Below are 14,700 nucleotides of genomic sequence, written 5' to 3'. Positions count from 1 at the left end.
TTCATTGTAGCTATTTGTGATTGTGTTTAGTGCTTCTAGGTTTTTTTCCTGCTTTGCTATTGAGTGTACAGTGACCAAAAGCATTAAAAGTAGATTACGTCTCTTGGTTACTAAACATTTATAGCTGTAGGAAATGATGGTCATTTAAGTACGGCTTAGAACAGGTATGAAATTATTGACTTTGTTGATCTTCCCTTACAGTCCTTCCTTAGGAAAGTGCTGAAATGTGTTTTGTAGTTATTTAGTTGCATTAGTGGTTGAGTTTGAGGCTTTTAACGTGTTTTTTCCCTAATACCTTTGGGAGACGGATAACTAAGATGTTGATATAATAATGCAATATGCGTACTGAGTGTAATTGTTTGAGAGAGAGCATACACTGTGGGGAAATATTGAATGGCTCATGAAAGATGATGACCATTAGTCTTTTCTTTCAGCTATTAAAATTAGCTTTAGGGTGTGTTCAGCTGTGATTTATGAAATTGTTTAGACTAACGCCTTCTTTGATGATGTCTGATATAGAGAAAAATGCTGAAAAGTATAATGATAAATGCACTTTCTTTTCACTTTTGGCACCCTCCATCTTCACCAATTAAATTTTGAAGTATTGTAGTGAGCTCTCTTAAAGAGCAGAGCAACAGATGGACAGTGTCATAAATGGAAGAAAATTTTGCCTTTCTTGAATGTTGACACATTTAAGCTAACAGAATAGCTTCAGTTATCATCATATGAAGCTAAATATTTAGAACTTGATATTACATTTAAAAAAATCTTATGAGGGTTAGTTGCATGTGCTATTTTGTTTAGAATATTAGCAGCTAAGAGGCATTTTTTTCATAAGAATAAATGTTTCTTAAAGCTATTTCAGACAGCTTGCAGGCTAACTTGGAACCGTGTAATGGTGGCATAAGAAGGTGATAGGGGAGAACCGCGGGAAGGGTGGTGGGAGAAATAGTGGTAAAATATATGTAGCAATAAGGGCCAATGATGCTACTTGATGTCACCTCAAAAAAAACCAACCTAACATCCTGAAACCCAAAAAATCCCCATGTGCGATAATATGTAAATGGAACTTAGCTGGCCCTTAGAATGTTGCTTGCCTGTTAATGCGTATAAACTAGTTATATAAAAAGTAATTAAATACATTTATCATTTGTGATGGATAATACATCACAAATTCCAATTATTCTACTCTTAATTTTTACTACTTGAAAATTGTAATACATTGTTGCAACTTAAAAATGACAAAAGAATATGTTGGGCCTGGACAATGTCAAGCCTTGAGAGATCAGAGTTATAATCTCTCCCCTGCATTTGAAATCTGGAATTTTTTTGGGGGGGAGCCAGGGGGTGGCAGGATTTAAACTGTAAAGAAACAACAATGTCCTACTGGCTTTTGTGTATGTCTGATCAAACCTTCATGTCACTGACTGAGAGGTAACTCTGCAACACTGAGCAGCAAAAAATGTACTCTGCTGACACTGAATGTAGGTGATAAAAACTCCTAGATTCAGAAAGATGAAATTTTGTTTGGGATATTTGGAGTTTTGCACTATTTGCCTGTTTTAGAACTGATGAGATTTTTTAAGAAGAACTACAGTGATGATGTGAATACTGATGTGAATAACCATTGGAATTATTATTTTATACAACAAAGACTGAAAAATCATTGAATCTGATGTGGAAAATCATATGAAACTTGGGTATTTTGAGAGTGACAGAGCAGTGGCACAGGCTGCCCAGGGAGGTTGTGGACTCTTCTCCCCTGGAGACATTTAAACGCCTGGATGCATCCCTGTGCCCCCTGCTCAAGCAGGGGGGTTGGACAAGATGATCTCCAGAGGTCCCTTCCAGCCCCTACCGTTCTGTGATTCTGTGATTTATCTGCTGCAGAAACATTCTTTTGTATTAGTTTAGAAGAGTTGTAGAGTTTAAACCAAGTGTTGTACCTGGCCTATTCTATCCAAATGCCTCTACATTTTTTTAAAAAAAGTAAGGTTCACACATTTAATACCCTAATTTTTAGCTGTATCAACTTGTTCCTATTAAGTATAGGATTAAAAATCTTTGCGCCTTTGTTAACCAATTCTCTTATTCTCAGCTTTCAAAGGGGGGAAGCAAGCCCCAGTGGTAGGTCATCTGGGTTGGGTGCTTTCCAATGTGTCTTTTCTGAGGGCCAGGCAAAACCCGCCTACATATTTAAGAAGTGTAGAATTTTGCTGTAATTCAGGGTTCAGTTGGACATAAGAAATGTGCAGTGCATGTGTGTCTGCTGTTACCATCATTTCAGAGTGTTAAAAATGTGTTAAATTTTTTTTTTTTCAAATGTGCTGGGTGTCAATGATGCAATATTTGGATCATTAGCAGATTTTTTTTAGTAGAAATGGCTATGTGGTGCTGAGGTAAGGATTATTATCAGCATATATGTTAACTAGACCTTAAGCTATGAGAGAAATTTGTGTCTAAAGAATGAGCGTTACATTAACATGAAACAGTTTGTTCTAGAATTATCAAGTTTCAATAAGGCAAAAAGCATCTGTGAACCAGAGTAGGTTCAGAATTACTGCGTAACATAGCAAAAGAAAATGATACAGTCGTTTGTGGGATGTTTTTGTATTTTCTTCTCCCCTCCACAGTATGTGACTTTGAGTAAATGATACTGTTCTGTTTCTTCATGCTGGCAATGTTTCCTTCCTGATTAGCACACAATTAATGCTTTATATGTTTGCTGATGGTGGTGTAAGTTGCTAAAATTGAAAAGTGCGTGACTTTGTAGCTGAAAATGTTTTTTCTTAGTTTTGGCTTTATACAATTAGTTTTCTCTTGTTTTCTTCCCAGGAGTGGCAGAACTCTATCCAAAAGAATGCTGGCCTTGCTTTTATTGAGCTTGTCAATGAAGGAAGGTAAGTCACAGTATTTGATAGCACCTCTGCCTTAGCCTTCAAGAAGTTGTGTGGCTTAAAACTTTTGTTAAAGAATTTTTCTCTTGCCTCTCTTTGTGTCATTTCCTTTTAGTTTTACAAGTATGATTTCACATTCTTTACTGCTTTGGTTCAGTTCTAATACTGAATATGGGATTTTGCAGAATCAGTGTGTTTTTTAGTTTGATTAAATATTTCACTTATCAGTGTGTCATGGATTTTCTTCCTGTCCTTGTGCACTGGTTAACATTGAAACTATAATTTGTATTCAACTAATCTCTTGAGGAAAGGAATTGATATTTGGAAGACATTATAGCTAGGAATTGTAAGATAAGCCTCTGTCTCAAGAATTAGATTCCAGTTTGCTCATTTATTTCCTATCTATCTACCTCATAAAATAGAAAGGATGAGAGTCCCTTTAAGGTTAAAAAAAATCTGTTAATATTACCAATTAGTTTAATGTTCTATCCATAACTCTATATGTATATTACTGGGACTTACAGAAAATGACAGAGCGGGTGATGAGGCCATGCTCTTTGACTTGTAGTGACTATTCAGAACCATCAATATTTTCTTGATTAGGAATCGATTGTCGAGGCAGACTAAGAGCAATATTTACTTTTTCTAAAGGATTTTTTTTAAGATGTCTTAATGACTTAGCTAAGGAGTATTTTAAGAAATGCCATTTATCTAATCCTAGATTCTGTTAGTGAGTAACTTGAGCTAGTAAGAATCCCAATAGAAAATACATTTTACAGGATTAGGACAGGTACTGAATTAAAACCAAAGTCATTTATTACATAAATGAAAATGCTATATAAATATCTTTTTATCATTGTAAGAATAGGGGAAATGGCCATTTGAGATTTTTCTTTTAAAATATGTAGATATTCTCAAGATACATAAAAATAGTAACCATTTTAATGGTTGCATTTCAGTTCATGGTGAGGGAAACACCATTCTGAGGCAAAAAAAACCAACCCTGTTTTGCTACTAGTCTTGATCCCAAGGGCCAAGGTAAAGTAACAAGGGTGTTCAGTTACAGTGTTAAGATCTAGCCAGTAGTTGTTTCCTATTATGAGAGGCTGACCTGTCTTGACCTTACTTATAAAGTGCCTGCTATAAATTTGGCCCTTGATTAATGTTTTATTAGCATAGATAACGTAGAGATCCCACACACATGTAAACCACAATGTAAGATTCATCTGTGTAAGATGATTATCGTGGACAAATCAGTTGCTGCGACTGAGTTGTAAGTAGCAGTTACTGAGTAGTTATTCAGCTTGTCCAGGTCAAGCTTTCAGAGAGCATTCTAGCAGTAAACTGTTAGGAATCGACTATTTTCTGTTAAAAACCTGCAGTGCCCATCACAGACAGATGGAATCACTCCCCCACCTCCATAAACAACATCAATAACTTATAGTCTAGCCTCAGCAGAGTGGCTGTCTCAGGGACAAATGATCCCTTGAAGACTGAAAAGTGTGGTTTTGGTTAGCAGAAAATATCTAAGTAATTGTTACTTCATTTCATTTCTGACTCATAGCAGAGTTGTTTTTTTTAAAAAGTGGGAACATAACTTTCATTATGGGGAAGAGGAGAGGGGATTAATTTCTTAAAAATGGCTCCTTTTATCTATCTCCATTTTCCTCCATTGCTGTTTATAGGAGCCTTTAAAGTTATTGCTGAATTGGTCATTGTGGTGGTTTGTGGCTTTTCAGCATTCACTAAAATGGAACTATTATCCCTCATATGACATGAACTGTATTCCAGCACTACTCTTTTATTCTCTTTATGCAGTTTGCACATTATTTTTCTTGCACATATACTAACACTTAAACTGAAACATTTCAGGTCTTGTGTTTTGTTATATTTGTTACTGTTTTATGTATTTTTGCCATAGCATTATAATCTTAAAAACTCCAAAAGCTGAAATCTTTTAATTAAAACTTCAAAAATTAAAATAGCTGCATGATATCTATTTAGACTTTAGCAGCATAATTGTATAATAAAAGTTTGATTTTAAAATTGTTCTATTAGTACTCAAGAAAGGAAGACAAGGTAGTTGTACAAAGGACAGAACTGATTTCAGCAAGGAAGGATGTCTGTGGGGTACCATGACATGTTCAGTGTTAGAATAAAAAAAAAAAAAATTGACTGGAAGAACTGCCTAGAGTTTGTGCCATCACAGAATTGCTATTTTCTGCTGCCTTGGTGGAGAAAGTCTTGGTCACCCTATAACCTTTGTAAATCAGGGTTTTATTCCCAATGCTTGTTACTTATTTTTTTGACTAGTGATACCAGAGGATATTTCAGTTTGTAGTGTGTTCTGCTGGTTTTGTTTATCAGGCAAATAAGACAACTGAAAAATCTTTCTGAAAGAGAAAGAGGTCTATAAGAAGAGATCTAAATCCTTGCTTAAAAAAGTATTTTTTGCTTTTATGTGAAAGGTATGAATGTACCTCTTTCTCACAGCAGTTGAAAGTTTTATGTTTAGGCTTGCCATGTTTTGGCTAGGATTCCCTGGACAGAAATATGTGCAGGAAGTTTGCCTCTGGGACTCATAAGATCTACAGTGTGTGCGCTGCATTCAGAATGTGTTGGTCTGAATTTCATCATGTTCACTAGCAACTAATGTGTTACACATATAGTTGCTCCCAGGCTTTTCAGATATATCAGGTCCACTGCACATGTATAGCAGAATTGATTTGTTTGTGCCCAGTGAAATTTTGAATCTTGAACTGAAAAAAAATCTCTAAACAGGAGACTAGTATGTGAAAACACAGAATTGTAAACCTACCTAAAACTGAAATACACAGCTGAAGTCTTTTGAAGGCCAGGCTACAGGCATAGTGGAAAAAAAAACCCAAACCAAGACTGTAGAAAACCAGGAAGGTACAGAATGTAAGTGAAAAGCTAAAGGAGCCGATATTGGAAAATAACATCTTTCTGTGCATGAAAAGAAATGTCAGTTTCAGTATATTGCTACACTGAACATTAATCTGTTTTTAATAAAAATGGATAAGTATTGTTCACTATTATTGTGATGTCTGGGAACACTATTGACGCTCTTTGAAATCTTGTTAAAAAGGGGCTTGTACCCACTGTTTCTCTATGCAATGAGCCATCTGTGCAGCAGAAGTCTAGATTGCGAAACATTTTCCTTAGCCTGCTGAACTTCTGTCAGTCTAGATTTCAGTCTTTGTTCTTGCCTTTCACCTTTGGGCCCTCCCTTTAGGGAGAGTCTTTTTTGGAGCCTCAATCCGAGAGCTTACTGATGAGGGAATTTGTACACGGGAACCATCCTGTAGGCGCGATTTGGTTCACTGTCATAGCTGGTCCTCTTCTTTGGAGACTTCCAAGGGGTCCAGACAGATTCCTTTTTTTCACTCTGGAACTAATTATGTTTCCTCCTTGTGCAGGAGATGGTCAAGCTGTTATTTCTGAACTGGGGAAAAAAAAAAAAAGCAGCTTTGTTTTACTTCCTTGCATGTACAAATGTCTCTTTTGTTAGATTCTTACTTCCTCTACTTGACTAGTTAGTGAACAACTCATTTACTCTGTGAAGGTTAAAACTCTGTCCTGTCGCTTTGATTCATTAGCACACTTTAGTGTGAAACATCTCTTATGCTAGACCTTGTTTTCTGTATCAGTTAGTGCACTAACAAACGTACTCGAGCTTGAGACTAGGCATGACAGTTATTATCCCCTTTGGGGTGATAATGGGTTTGGCATGGCAGGGGTTGAGGGATCAGTCTCCTAAGCATGCTGCAGCAATTATTCTTTCCAATTTTCAGTTGAAGAGACTCTTGAAGATGCTTAATTTTAATTATCTCAAGCACAGTTTTCTTGGCCATCCGAAGAATTAAGTGCTGTGTTCTATACGTGTATTTTTATACATCTGTAAATGAATGTTCAGGCAGCAGTTGCTTTAAAAAACTGTCACATAAAGTTTGCTTGAAAGATAACCTCTTTGAACTGGCAGAATACATGAATAATTTCCTCTCCTTTGCCTTTGCCCTTTCAAATCCTTAACTAAAACAAACAAACCAAAACTTAAGGATTCGCAAGTGTATCCAGGAGAAGCAGAACTAAGGATGTTTGTTTTTCTATAGCTTTTTCTCATTGCTAGATTCTCTGTGTCTAATGAGGAATGAAATCCAAAATTCTCCTGCCATATCAGAGGATTCTTCTCCTGTACTGGATTTCCTATTATGGCTTTCAGTGCAGTTGAAAACAGCTTTTTTTTTTTTTAAAAGGATCCTTGCAAAGGTTTTTGTCCTCTGTTTGAAATAAAACTTGAATAAAATTAATATTTTTGAGAAACTCAAGCCTTCTCCTAAAAAACCTCTGTTGGAATTATCCAATGAATTCAAAAGTTACTGCGAGAAGGAGGAAGGCAGACAGCATGCAAATCTAATATCCTTAGCAACTAAAAATTCCACCAACCTAACAAAAAAAGGCCCAAACCTCTCCAGGAATAACCAGATGTAACTGGTATTATTCTCCCAGTGAATAACATCCAGTAGTATAAAATCTGGAATGCTGTAATCATCTGTATTTCTATTACATTTTTTTTTAGAAGGAACTGTACTAAGGAAATTCCAGCATATGTCACCTGCTGTTCCTTTTCTTAAATTGTATATATTACTTTTGACTGGCCATAGATGCAAATATTTTTTAATATTGAAATAGCTGGCAATCAAACTAGCTGGCCAATTACTCACTTTCCTAACGGAAAATAGGGGACAGATGTAGGCTGCCCCATTCAATTGTCTTTCACTTGCAATAGTGTGGTCACTCTCAAGGAATGAATGTTAGAGAATGTGTTGCCATAGGAGCAACTACTGTGATGGAAAATAGTTAGAAAAAATACAGCTATTAATGAAAAAATGGATGATAACTGACAGACTTACACTTTGCGCATAATTGACCAGAAAAGGCTCAGGAAAAAAATGATAAATGTAGTCATGTCCAAACTAGAATTGATTACTACCAGTCTGCTCCCCTTATTGCAGCCTCCTTGCCCTGAGATTCTGATAACACAGAACCTGCACCTTAGTCTTGATTTGTAAGAGAAAAAAAGCGTTTCCTACATTTTCTTGCTTAGTATTTTTAGCAACGCATTCCGTGTAGGTGGTGGGGTTTGTAAAAGAGATTTTTGGTGTTTTATTTTCTGAGTTTTTATGTTATTGTTTTGGTTTCATAGGAGAAGCAGCTTTGCTAATGTGTGAATTTGAACTACAGCAGATCATTAAGCTAAACTTTAAACAGCATTTAAATGTGCTGAAAATTAGAAAGTATAGCCTGGATGTGTTTCAGAGACAGATAAGTGACTTGAGGTGGGGTTCTTGACACTACATGATTTTTTGTGCGTGTGTGTGTGCACTAAGGTATAGTGTGACATGCACAACCATTTTTAAAACAGTTTTTTATTTTACTGGGTTTTGTTTGATCATCTGTGCATGGATTTAAATTGCATCATTTTTGTGTAACTGGAAGCATATGATCTTTGCTGCAATTTAATGAGTAACCAGAAGCTTTTTGGGGAGAACTATGTCTTAATGATTAAAAATTAACGTAAGCTTTTATTATTGGAGATACTAGTAACTTTGGAGGGTATGTATGTGGCAAAGGAAGGTTTTGCTTGCAAGAATGTCATTAATTTTCTGGGTCTGTGAAAAAGCAAAATCATAAAACACTTGAGTGCCTGGGAATTCTTAAATGTTTTTTTATGTAGAAAATTTTTAGTAACAGCTGCTTTTAAAAAATAAATTAATGCAAGAGTAACAAGATGATGTTTATACTGCACTCTGAGTGTATACATATATTGTGCTATTGCTCTCTGATTGAAAATTTTCAGACATCATCTGTTGTATTACCACGCAGTCTCTCTCAGAAAGTGGACACAACTTCAGATCAGTTTTCACTAGGCTCTGACATGTCCTAAGTGGCTATCCTAGATAGAAAAGGTTGGATTGGCATGTCCACTCCTAGCTGTCCTTTCTGAGTGCTGCTAAGTTTTATGCTATTGCATGTCAAGTCAGCATAGGATTTTTTTTTTCTTTTTTCGTTTTTTCCTCTCCAATCTTAAGGAGGTAAGTGTGTTCAGGCTTCAGTCTTTAGGACCTTATGGACATGTCTGTATTTTTTTGATGATTGAATAGCGTATCTGTAAAGTATCTGTGTTCCACAAGGCATTTGTAAAACTTCCTTTGCAGCAGTAACTCCAACACTTAGCACATTGAGCGGTCAGAATCCATAAAAGACAGCGTGTATCCATGTAGTACATATCTCCTTTTGAAGTAAGAGAATCTGTTATATGCTTGGTTTATGAGGAGTGCAAGTAGGAAAGCTTACCTTTCTTGGCTGTCTCAGAGTTCTCTGTTGTGGTAGTGTCTGGAACATGCGTAATCTCTCCCTGTAGTACTTTGAGAGATTTATGCCTAAACAGCTGTTGTAAATGTCACCTGTAAAACTTCTTCCGTATTTTGACTAAAATTGATAATTGTTGGATATCAGTAATACTAACCCAGAAGTTATGCATCTCTCAGTTTCTTTGCTTGCGCATATTTTTCTGTTCCATTTTTTCCCTCTTGTACACTCTTCTTTTTGCTTGTTGTAAGGAGAAACTTGACTTTTTACTTGATCATCTAAACCTTCAGCAGCCAGAAATCAGAGTAAGACGATTTCTTGCTTTGTCTCTCATAGTTTTCTCTTCCAGCATAACCATAAAAATCAGAATATCTCATGTATTTGGCTGGAACTCCTCTCAGTGGTTTAGCACTTCATTCCTGACCCAACAAAGTATGCAAGTATATGTTTAAATTCCAGCATGGTATCTGTCCCCTTGCTTGTTTTTACTAGGCTGTTCATCTTTTCAAAGTTAATCACATGTTTTAAAATATTTTAGTCCAGAAGGAAAGTGCTTAGACAAAGGAAGAAAAGTCTGTCTGAGACCTTGAATCTGGTGTGCACTGCAAGCCTTGTATCCAGAGCCTTTAGCCCCATAGGTATTATGGTCGAACTTCTACAGAACATGCCCATCCACACTCCATCCACTCTCTTCTCATGTTAAAGATCAGAAAAAAAATCCTAAATCAATAACTTGTCATAAATAAAGCCAAACCAGAAGGGAATCTGTCAGGGGAGGAGGAGTGTTAACCACCATGTTCAACAGGATTTTGGTTCAACACTTTCAGTAACACTGAAAGGAATAAGCAGATACATGAGATAGTAGTATAAGACAAACATGATCCATGGGTCTGCATACAGGGATTATGAAGCATAGGCAAGAAGGAAGTTATTAGACTTCAGTTTCTCTTTCAGCTTGGGTGTGCATACTTTGAGAAGGAAAACAAATTCAATTAATCTGTTTGTTTAGTCAAAGAAAGGAAAAGATAACCTTTTGCTGTGAGAACAAGTATTTTTAAAGAGATGTTTTAGGTAGACTTTTTATTTAACAGAAAAAGAACTAGTGTGCTCTAGTTGCTGGAATAAAAAGCAGGATAAAACAGACAAGAAGTAGTTGTGGTTGGGTTTTTTGTTTTGTTTTGTTTTTTAATTGATGCTAATGACCTTATTATAAAACTTCTTTCCAGGGGAACATGGTGTAAAATAACCTCAAATCTTAAAAAAATAAGTTGGAATATCTCTGTGAAAGCTATGCTGTAGCTGAAACAGAAGCTAAAACTTGATAGAGCAAATTGAAATTATTTTGGGGAAAACATGCATGATCAAGTCTGTTTAGGAGGCCAGAGCAGGTACCAAAAAGGACCATTATGATCCCTTATATTCATGAAGTGTACTTACTGTCTTAGTGAGGAAAATCAGATTTTTCTGAACATGTTTTCTTTTCTTTAGAAGAAAGCATTTGTGTCTCATAAAGTTACCTGTTCTAGTTAATACTGTTTATAGCCACTCACATATGTACAAAATGTGTTGTATGTACTTTGGAGTTGAGCTAATACTAAGAACTAATACTTCTTCAAGGGTCAGATTCTTGTCCTTGCCTCAGCTGCGGTCTACTCAGCTGAAAACAGTCGTTTCTATTGCAAGCAGCAAGCTAGACTTAACAAATTTCTATTCAACATTTTGTTTGCCTCTAATGGAAAAGTAGCAGCTGCCAAGGTTCCTGAAATTAGTGTTTAGAAGTAGATGATTAAAACTTCATTTTAGACATACAACCCAGAGGTGTGTTCATTTATAGGGGTGCTGAGAGCTGGTATTTGCCTTTGAGTTTTTTAAAGATGGCTGTAGACTCCTCTGTTATATCATGCCATCATTACATTTATGTATAGATATATGTTTAGTTTGCTAACTTCCACACTTAAAGAGGTAAATTGAAAATAGAAATCTGAGTGGCATGCTATGTATGTGGATGCTGTTCTCATAAGGAAAATCCCAACGGACCTAGATAATGATATAACTTGAATTGTTTCTTAGAAGAAAGTTAATCTGAGCATATGCAGTGTTTGGAAAGGATGACTGAAAAGAAGGATTAACATTTTAAGTCCTTGAATGTAAATAATGAACACAGCTGCCATATGGAATAAACCAGTAAATTATTTCATACAGGCTTCATTTGTAATAGTAAATAATATTTATCCTCACCTCCTGAAGACCTTTAGTTGCTGAATTTGGCAATCTGCAAGAAGGGAAGTAATTTTTTAATGATTGATACCTAATAATATGAAGCTTTTACCTTTTCTGAAAACAGCTTGAAGTTACCAGTAGGTGCTTATGCTAAGCTTGGGCAATTCCTTACTTGTTAGCCATAAGAATTTTTGGTGGAAAATGACAAGTTTGGCTGGGATTTATCTGCAAAGCCATGTGTAAGTTTTATTTAGCTGGCCTAGCCCTATATGGACTATCATACAGAAGATGAGAAAAGTGTGAGGGATTAGTAAGGAGAGCTGGGGGTGACAAAAGTGACAACTGATCTGTAGGAGACCAAGCTCTTTCTGATACTCAAAAGCTATTTGTTTTTATTAGGTACACTTCTAGTATGTTTTGAGAATGTTGTTCCTGTGTGAGGGAATGTAGTTCTTTGCTTTGTTTGGAACACATCCATCATCTCTGCAAATGCATAGTAAGTGCCAGTGTACAGCCAGTTATGTACTGGACTGCTTACTGGTTACGCTTAGTAGATAAAAAGGAAGATCCATGTTGTGAATTGTTAAAAACAATTATTATATAGGGTGCTTTCTTGAACAGATGAAGGAAGTGGACCTTTTAGAGAATAACTAGTATTTTTCAAAGTCCAGTCAGGTTAGCAGAAGGTATTGGTATTGACAAACCCAGGGAAAATAATGGCATACTGTCCAACTGTGTTAAAGATAAATTGTAACACACGATATCGTAATATGTGAGTATTTTTTTAGACAGTTCTTAGTTTTAATAAAAAAATGTTTATTTAAATGCTTATGTGACAGATTTGAATGTGCTGCTGGGGATCCTGGAGAAAGAGGGGAATCAAATTCTTGGAATTTGCCCAGACTATGAAATTGGTTATACAAAGTTTCTTGCTGCTGATTTGTAGGCAGGGATTTATTTTTAGCTGAACGTTATAGTAAATTATTAGAGACAGAGATTTGGGGTTTCCTTTTTCAGGGTATGAACAATGCCTTCTTAACTAGTTTATTCTCCCAAATTTTTTTAAGCCATGAAAACTTATGAAATCGAAATTACATTATTGCAGCAATGTTGGTTCTGCAAATTTTTGAAAGTAAAAAAGCCTGTCACTAATGCATGCAGATACATTGGCCAAAATGTATGTTTGTTGATAAACAGCTACTTCCATTCTAAAAGTGAAAAAATAGAAAAAATGGAAAAAATAGAAAAAAAATGGGGGGAAAAAAAAAGTGGTTCTAAAACAGCTGCTTCTCTACAAGCCACCTCAAACAGAAGGTGTAGTCATGCTTCAAATGATGAATTGTGCATATTTCTTTTTTCAAGACTCTATCCATGGGGAGACAAATCCACTGACTTAACTGGTTCATGATCACAAGGCCTCATTTAGCTGTTGTGCTGCAGTTTTCCTAGCCTTGTAGCGAGAGAGGCAAAGAACAAAGAGCTCAGGTGTTGTTCTGCCTCTGGATTTCTTCTCATTGGAGCAGGCCTGTAACCTGCAAGCTTGCTGCAAGTGTGGAATTGTAAAGAGCACAGGAAAAGAGACAGCAGAGCACTGATGATCATACTATCAAACATACAGATGGAGGTAGTTCAGATAAAGAAGCCTAGGGGTTAAAATTAACATTGTAGACATTAGAAAGCATCCTGCATAATAAATCATGTGTTTGTAAAGAAGGGCTCTCGGTAGACTCAGAACTTGTTGAAATGTATGTTAGCTTATATGTGCAAGGCAAACAAGTAATTTTATGTTCTGCTACTCTTTTCTACAATAGCAACTGAAAACCTTTAAAAAAAAAAAAAAAAAAGGCACTTCAGTAACAGATATTTTGAAAACCTAACCAGTATAGCATGTAATGGATTTATCTGGTGTATCTTTGACTGATCCTGTGGAAGTGGGCACCTTCTAAAACAGTGTAGCTCCTGTATAGTCAGCTTTAACTTTATGAATCCCAGTGTAACTAATTAAAAAGGAAATGTTTTTAGTAACAATATGTGAACTCACAGAATAATTGGGTTGTAATTCAATCTGTCAGCTCTGCTGCCATTCATAAACTGGGGTTTATGAAGGCCTCAAATCTCAGATTGAATTACAGCATTATTCTGTACATAACCTGGAAAAATGTCTATCTTAGCATTTCATTTGTGAGACTAAGGATGTTTTATAATCCTGAAAATATTACTTAAATGTATACTTACCATAAAATTCCAATTTTACATTTGGAGAAAAAACTAAACTGCAGTGCAATTCACAATTTTTTTATTTAGACTTTACATCAGCCATTAGGGCTTTCACTGTGGATGTTTATATGCATAAACTGCTTACTTTTCTTTAGCTTGTGTTGTGTGTACGTGGAAGATTTTCCTACATGTCTATGTTTCAGGTAAAACAAATGACTGTCTAGAGTGTTTACATTTTATTTAATACGTTCTTTGGTTTACTGTTGAAATACAATTTCGCTAGTTGCCGGAAAATTACCCTTCAACCTTATTTATACCATTTTCTTAACACAATAAAGTCAGTTATGGTACAGAGCTCAAAATATTTGTATATATACTATATTTACAGATTTCTATTGTAGAATTTCATTCTCTCAAGGCAGTTCTTAAATATTCTTTGTCCTCAGGTTGCTGAGTCAAACCATGAAGGACCATTTGGTAAGAGTGGCTAATGAAGCAGAATTTATCTTGAGCAGACAGAGAGCAGAGGATATTAACCGCCATGCTGAATTTGAGGTAAGAAATTAAATCTTAAAAAAAAACCAAAACCAAACAAAACAAACCCCACCAAAACATAGCAAGCCCACCGTGTGTGAGGATTCCAGTGTGTGATACTGGCTTTCCAGGCACAGGAGGTTCCATCCTGAAAAGCGTTTTGCAGTCATAGGGTGTTTTGATAGTTTGCCACTAACTTTAATGGAAAAACAGGCTGTGCAGAGCAGCTCAGAACTTGCCAGAATCGGCAAACCGTAGTTTGTGGGGGAAGGAATTTTATCATACCAATGCTGCTCTTTTCCATAAAGCAAATATCACTGTATGTGGTAAAGCTGCTTAGTGTCACAATCAAGATATAACTCTGAAAAAAACACCTTACTGAAGAGAAATGATAACAGTCTATTATGTGAGAAATGAGAAATTACTTTTTTTTTCTGTC

At 35.8% G+C, this 14,700-nt stretch overlaps 1 protein-coding gene across 3 annotated transcripts in view; it reads left to right on the top strand.

Moving 5' to 3' along the window:
* Positions 1-14,700, top strand: part of LRBA (LPS responsive beige-like anchor protein) — a 418,626-nt gene that overhangs the window by 129,280 nt on the left and 274,646 nt on the right. For all 3 annotated transcript variants that reach the window (XM_064450320.1, XM_064450319.1, XM_064450321.1), the window contains exons 35-36: positions 2,836-2,900; positions 14,174-14,282. In XM_064450320.1, coding sequence (XP_064306390.1) covers positions 2,836-2,900; positions 14,174-14,282 — 174 coding nt within the window. The remainder of the gene's footprint in view (positions 1-2,835; positions 2,901-14,173; positions 14,283-14,700) is intronic.

The sequence above is a fragment of the Phalacrocorax carbo genome, chromosome 4 (genome assembly GCF_963921805.1).
Source record: "Phalacrocorax carbo chromosome 4, bPhaCar2.1, whole genome shotgun sequence".
Classification (NCBI taxonomy): Eukaryota; Metazoa; Chordata; class Aves; order Suliformes; family Phalacrocoracidae; genus Phalacrocorax; species Phalacrocorax carbo.
The sequence above is the reverse complement of the archived record's forward strand: the minus strand, read 5'-3'. Positions and strand labels throughout refer to the sequence as shown.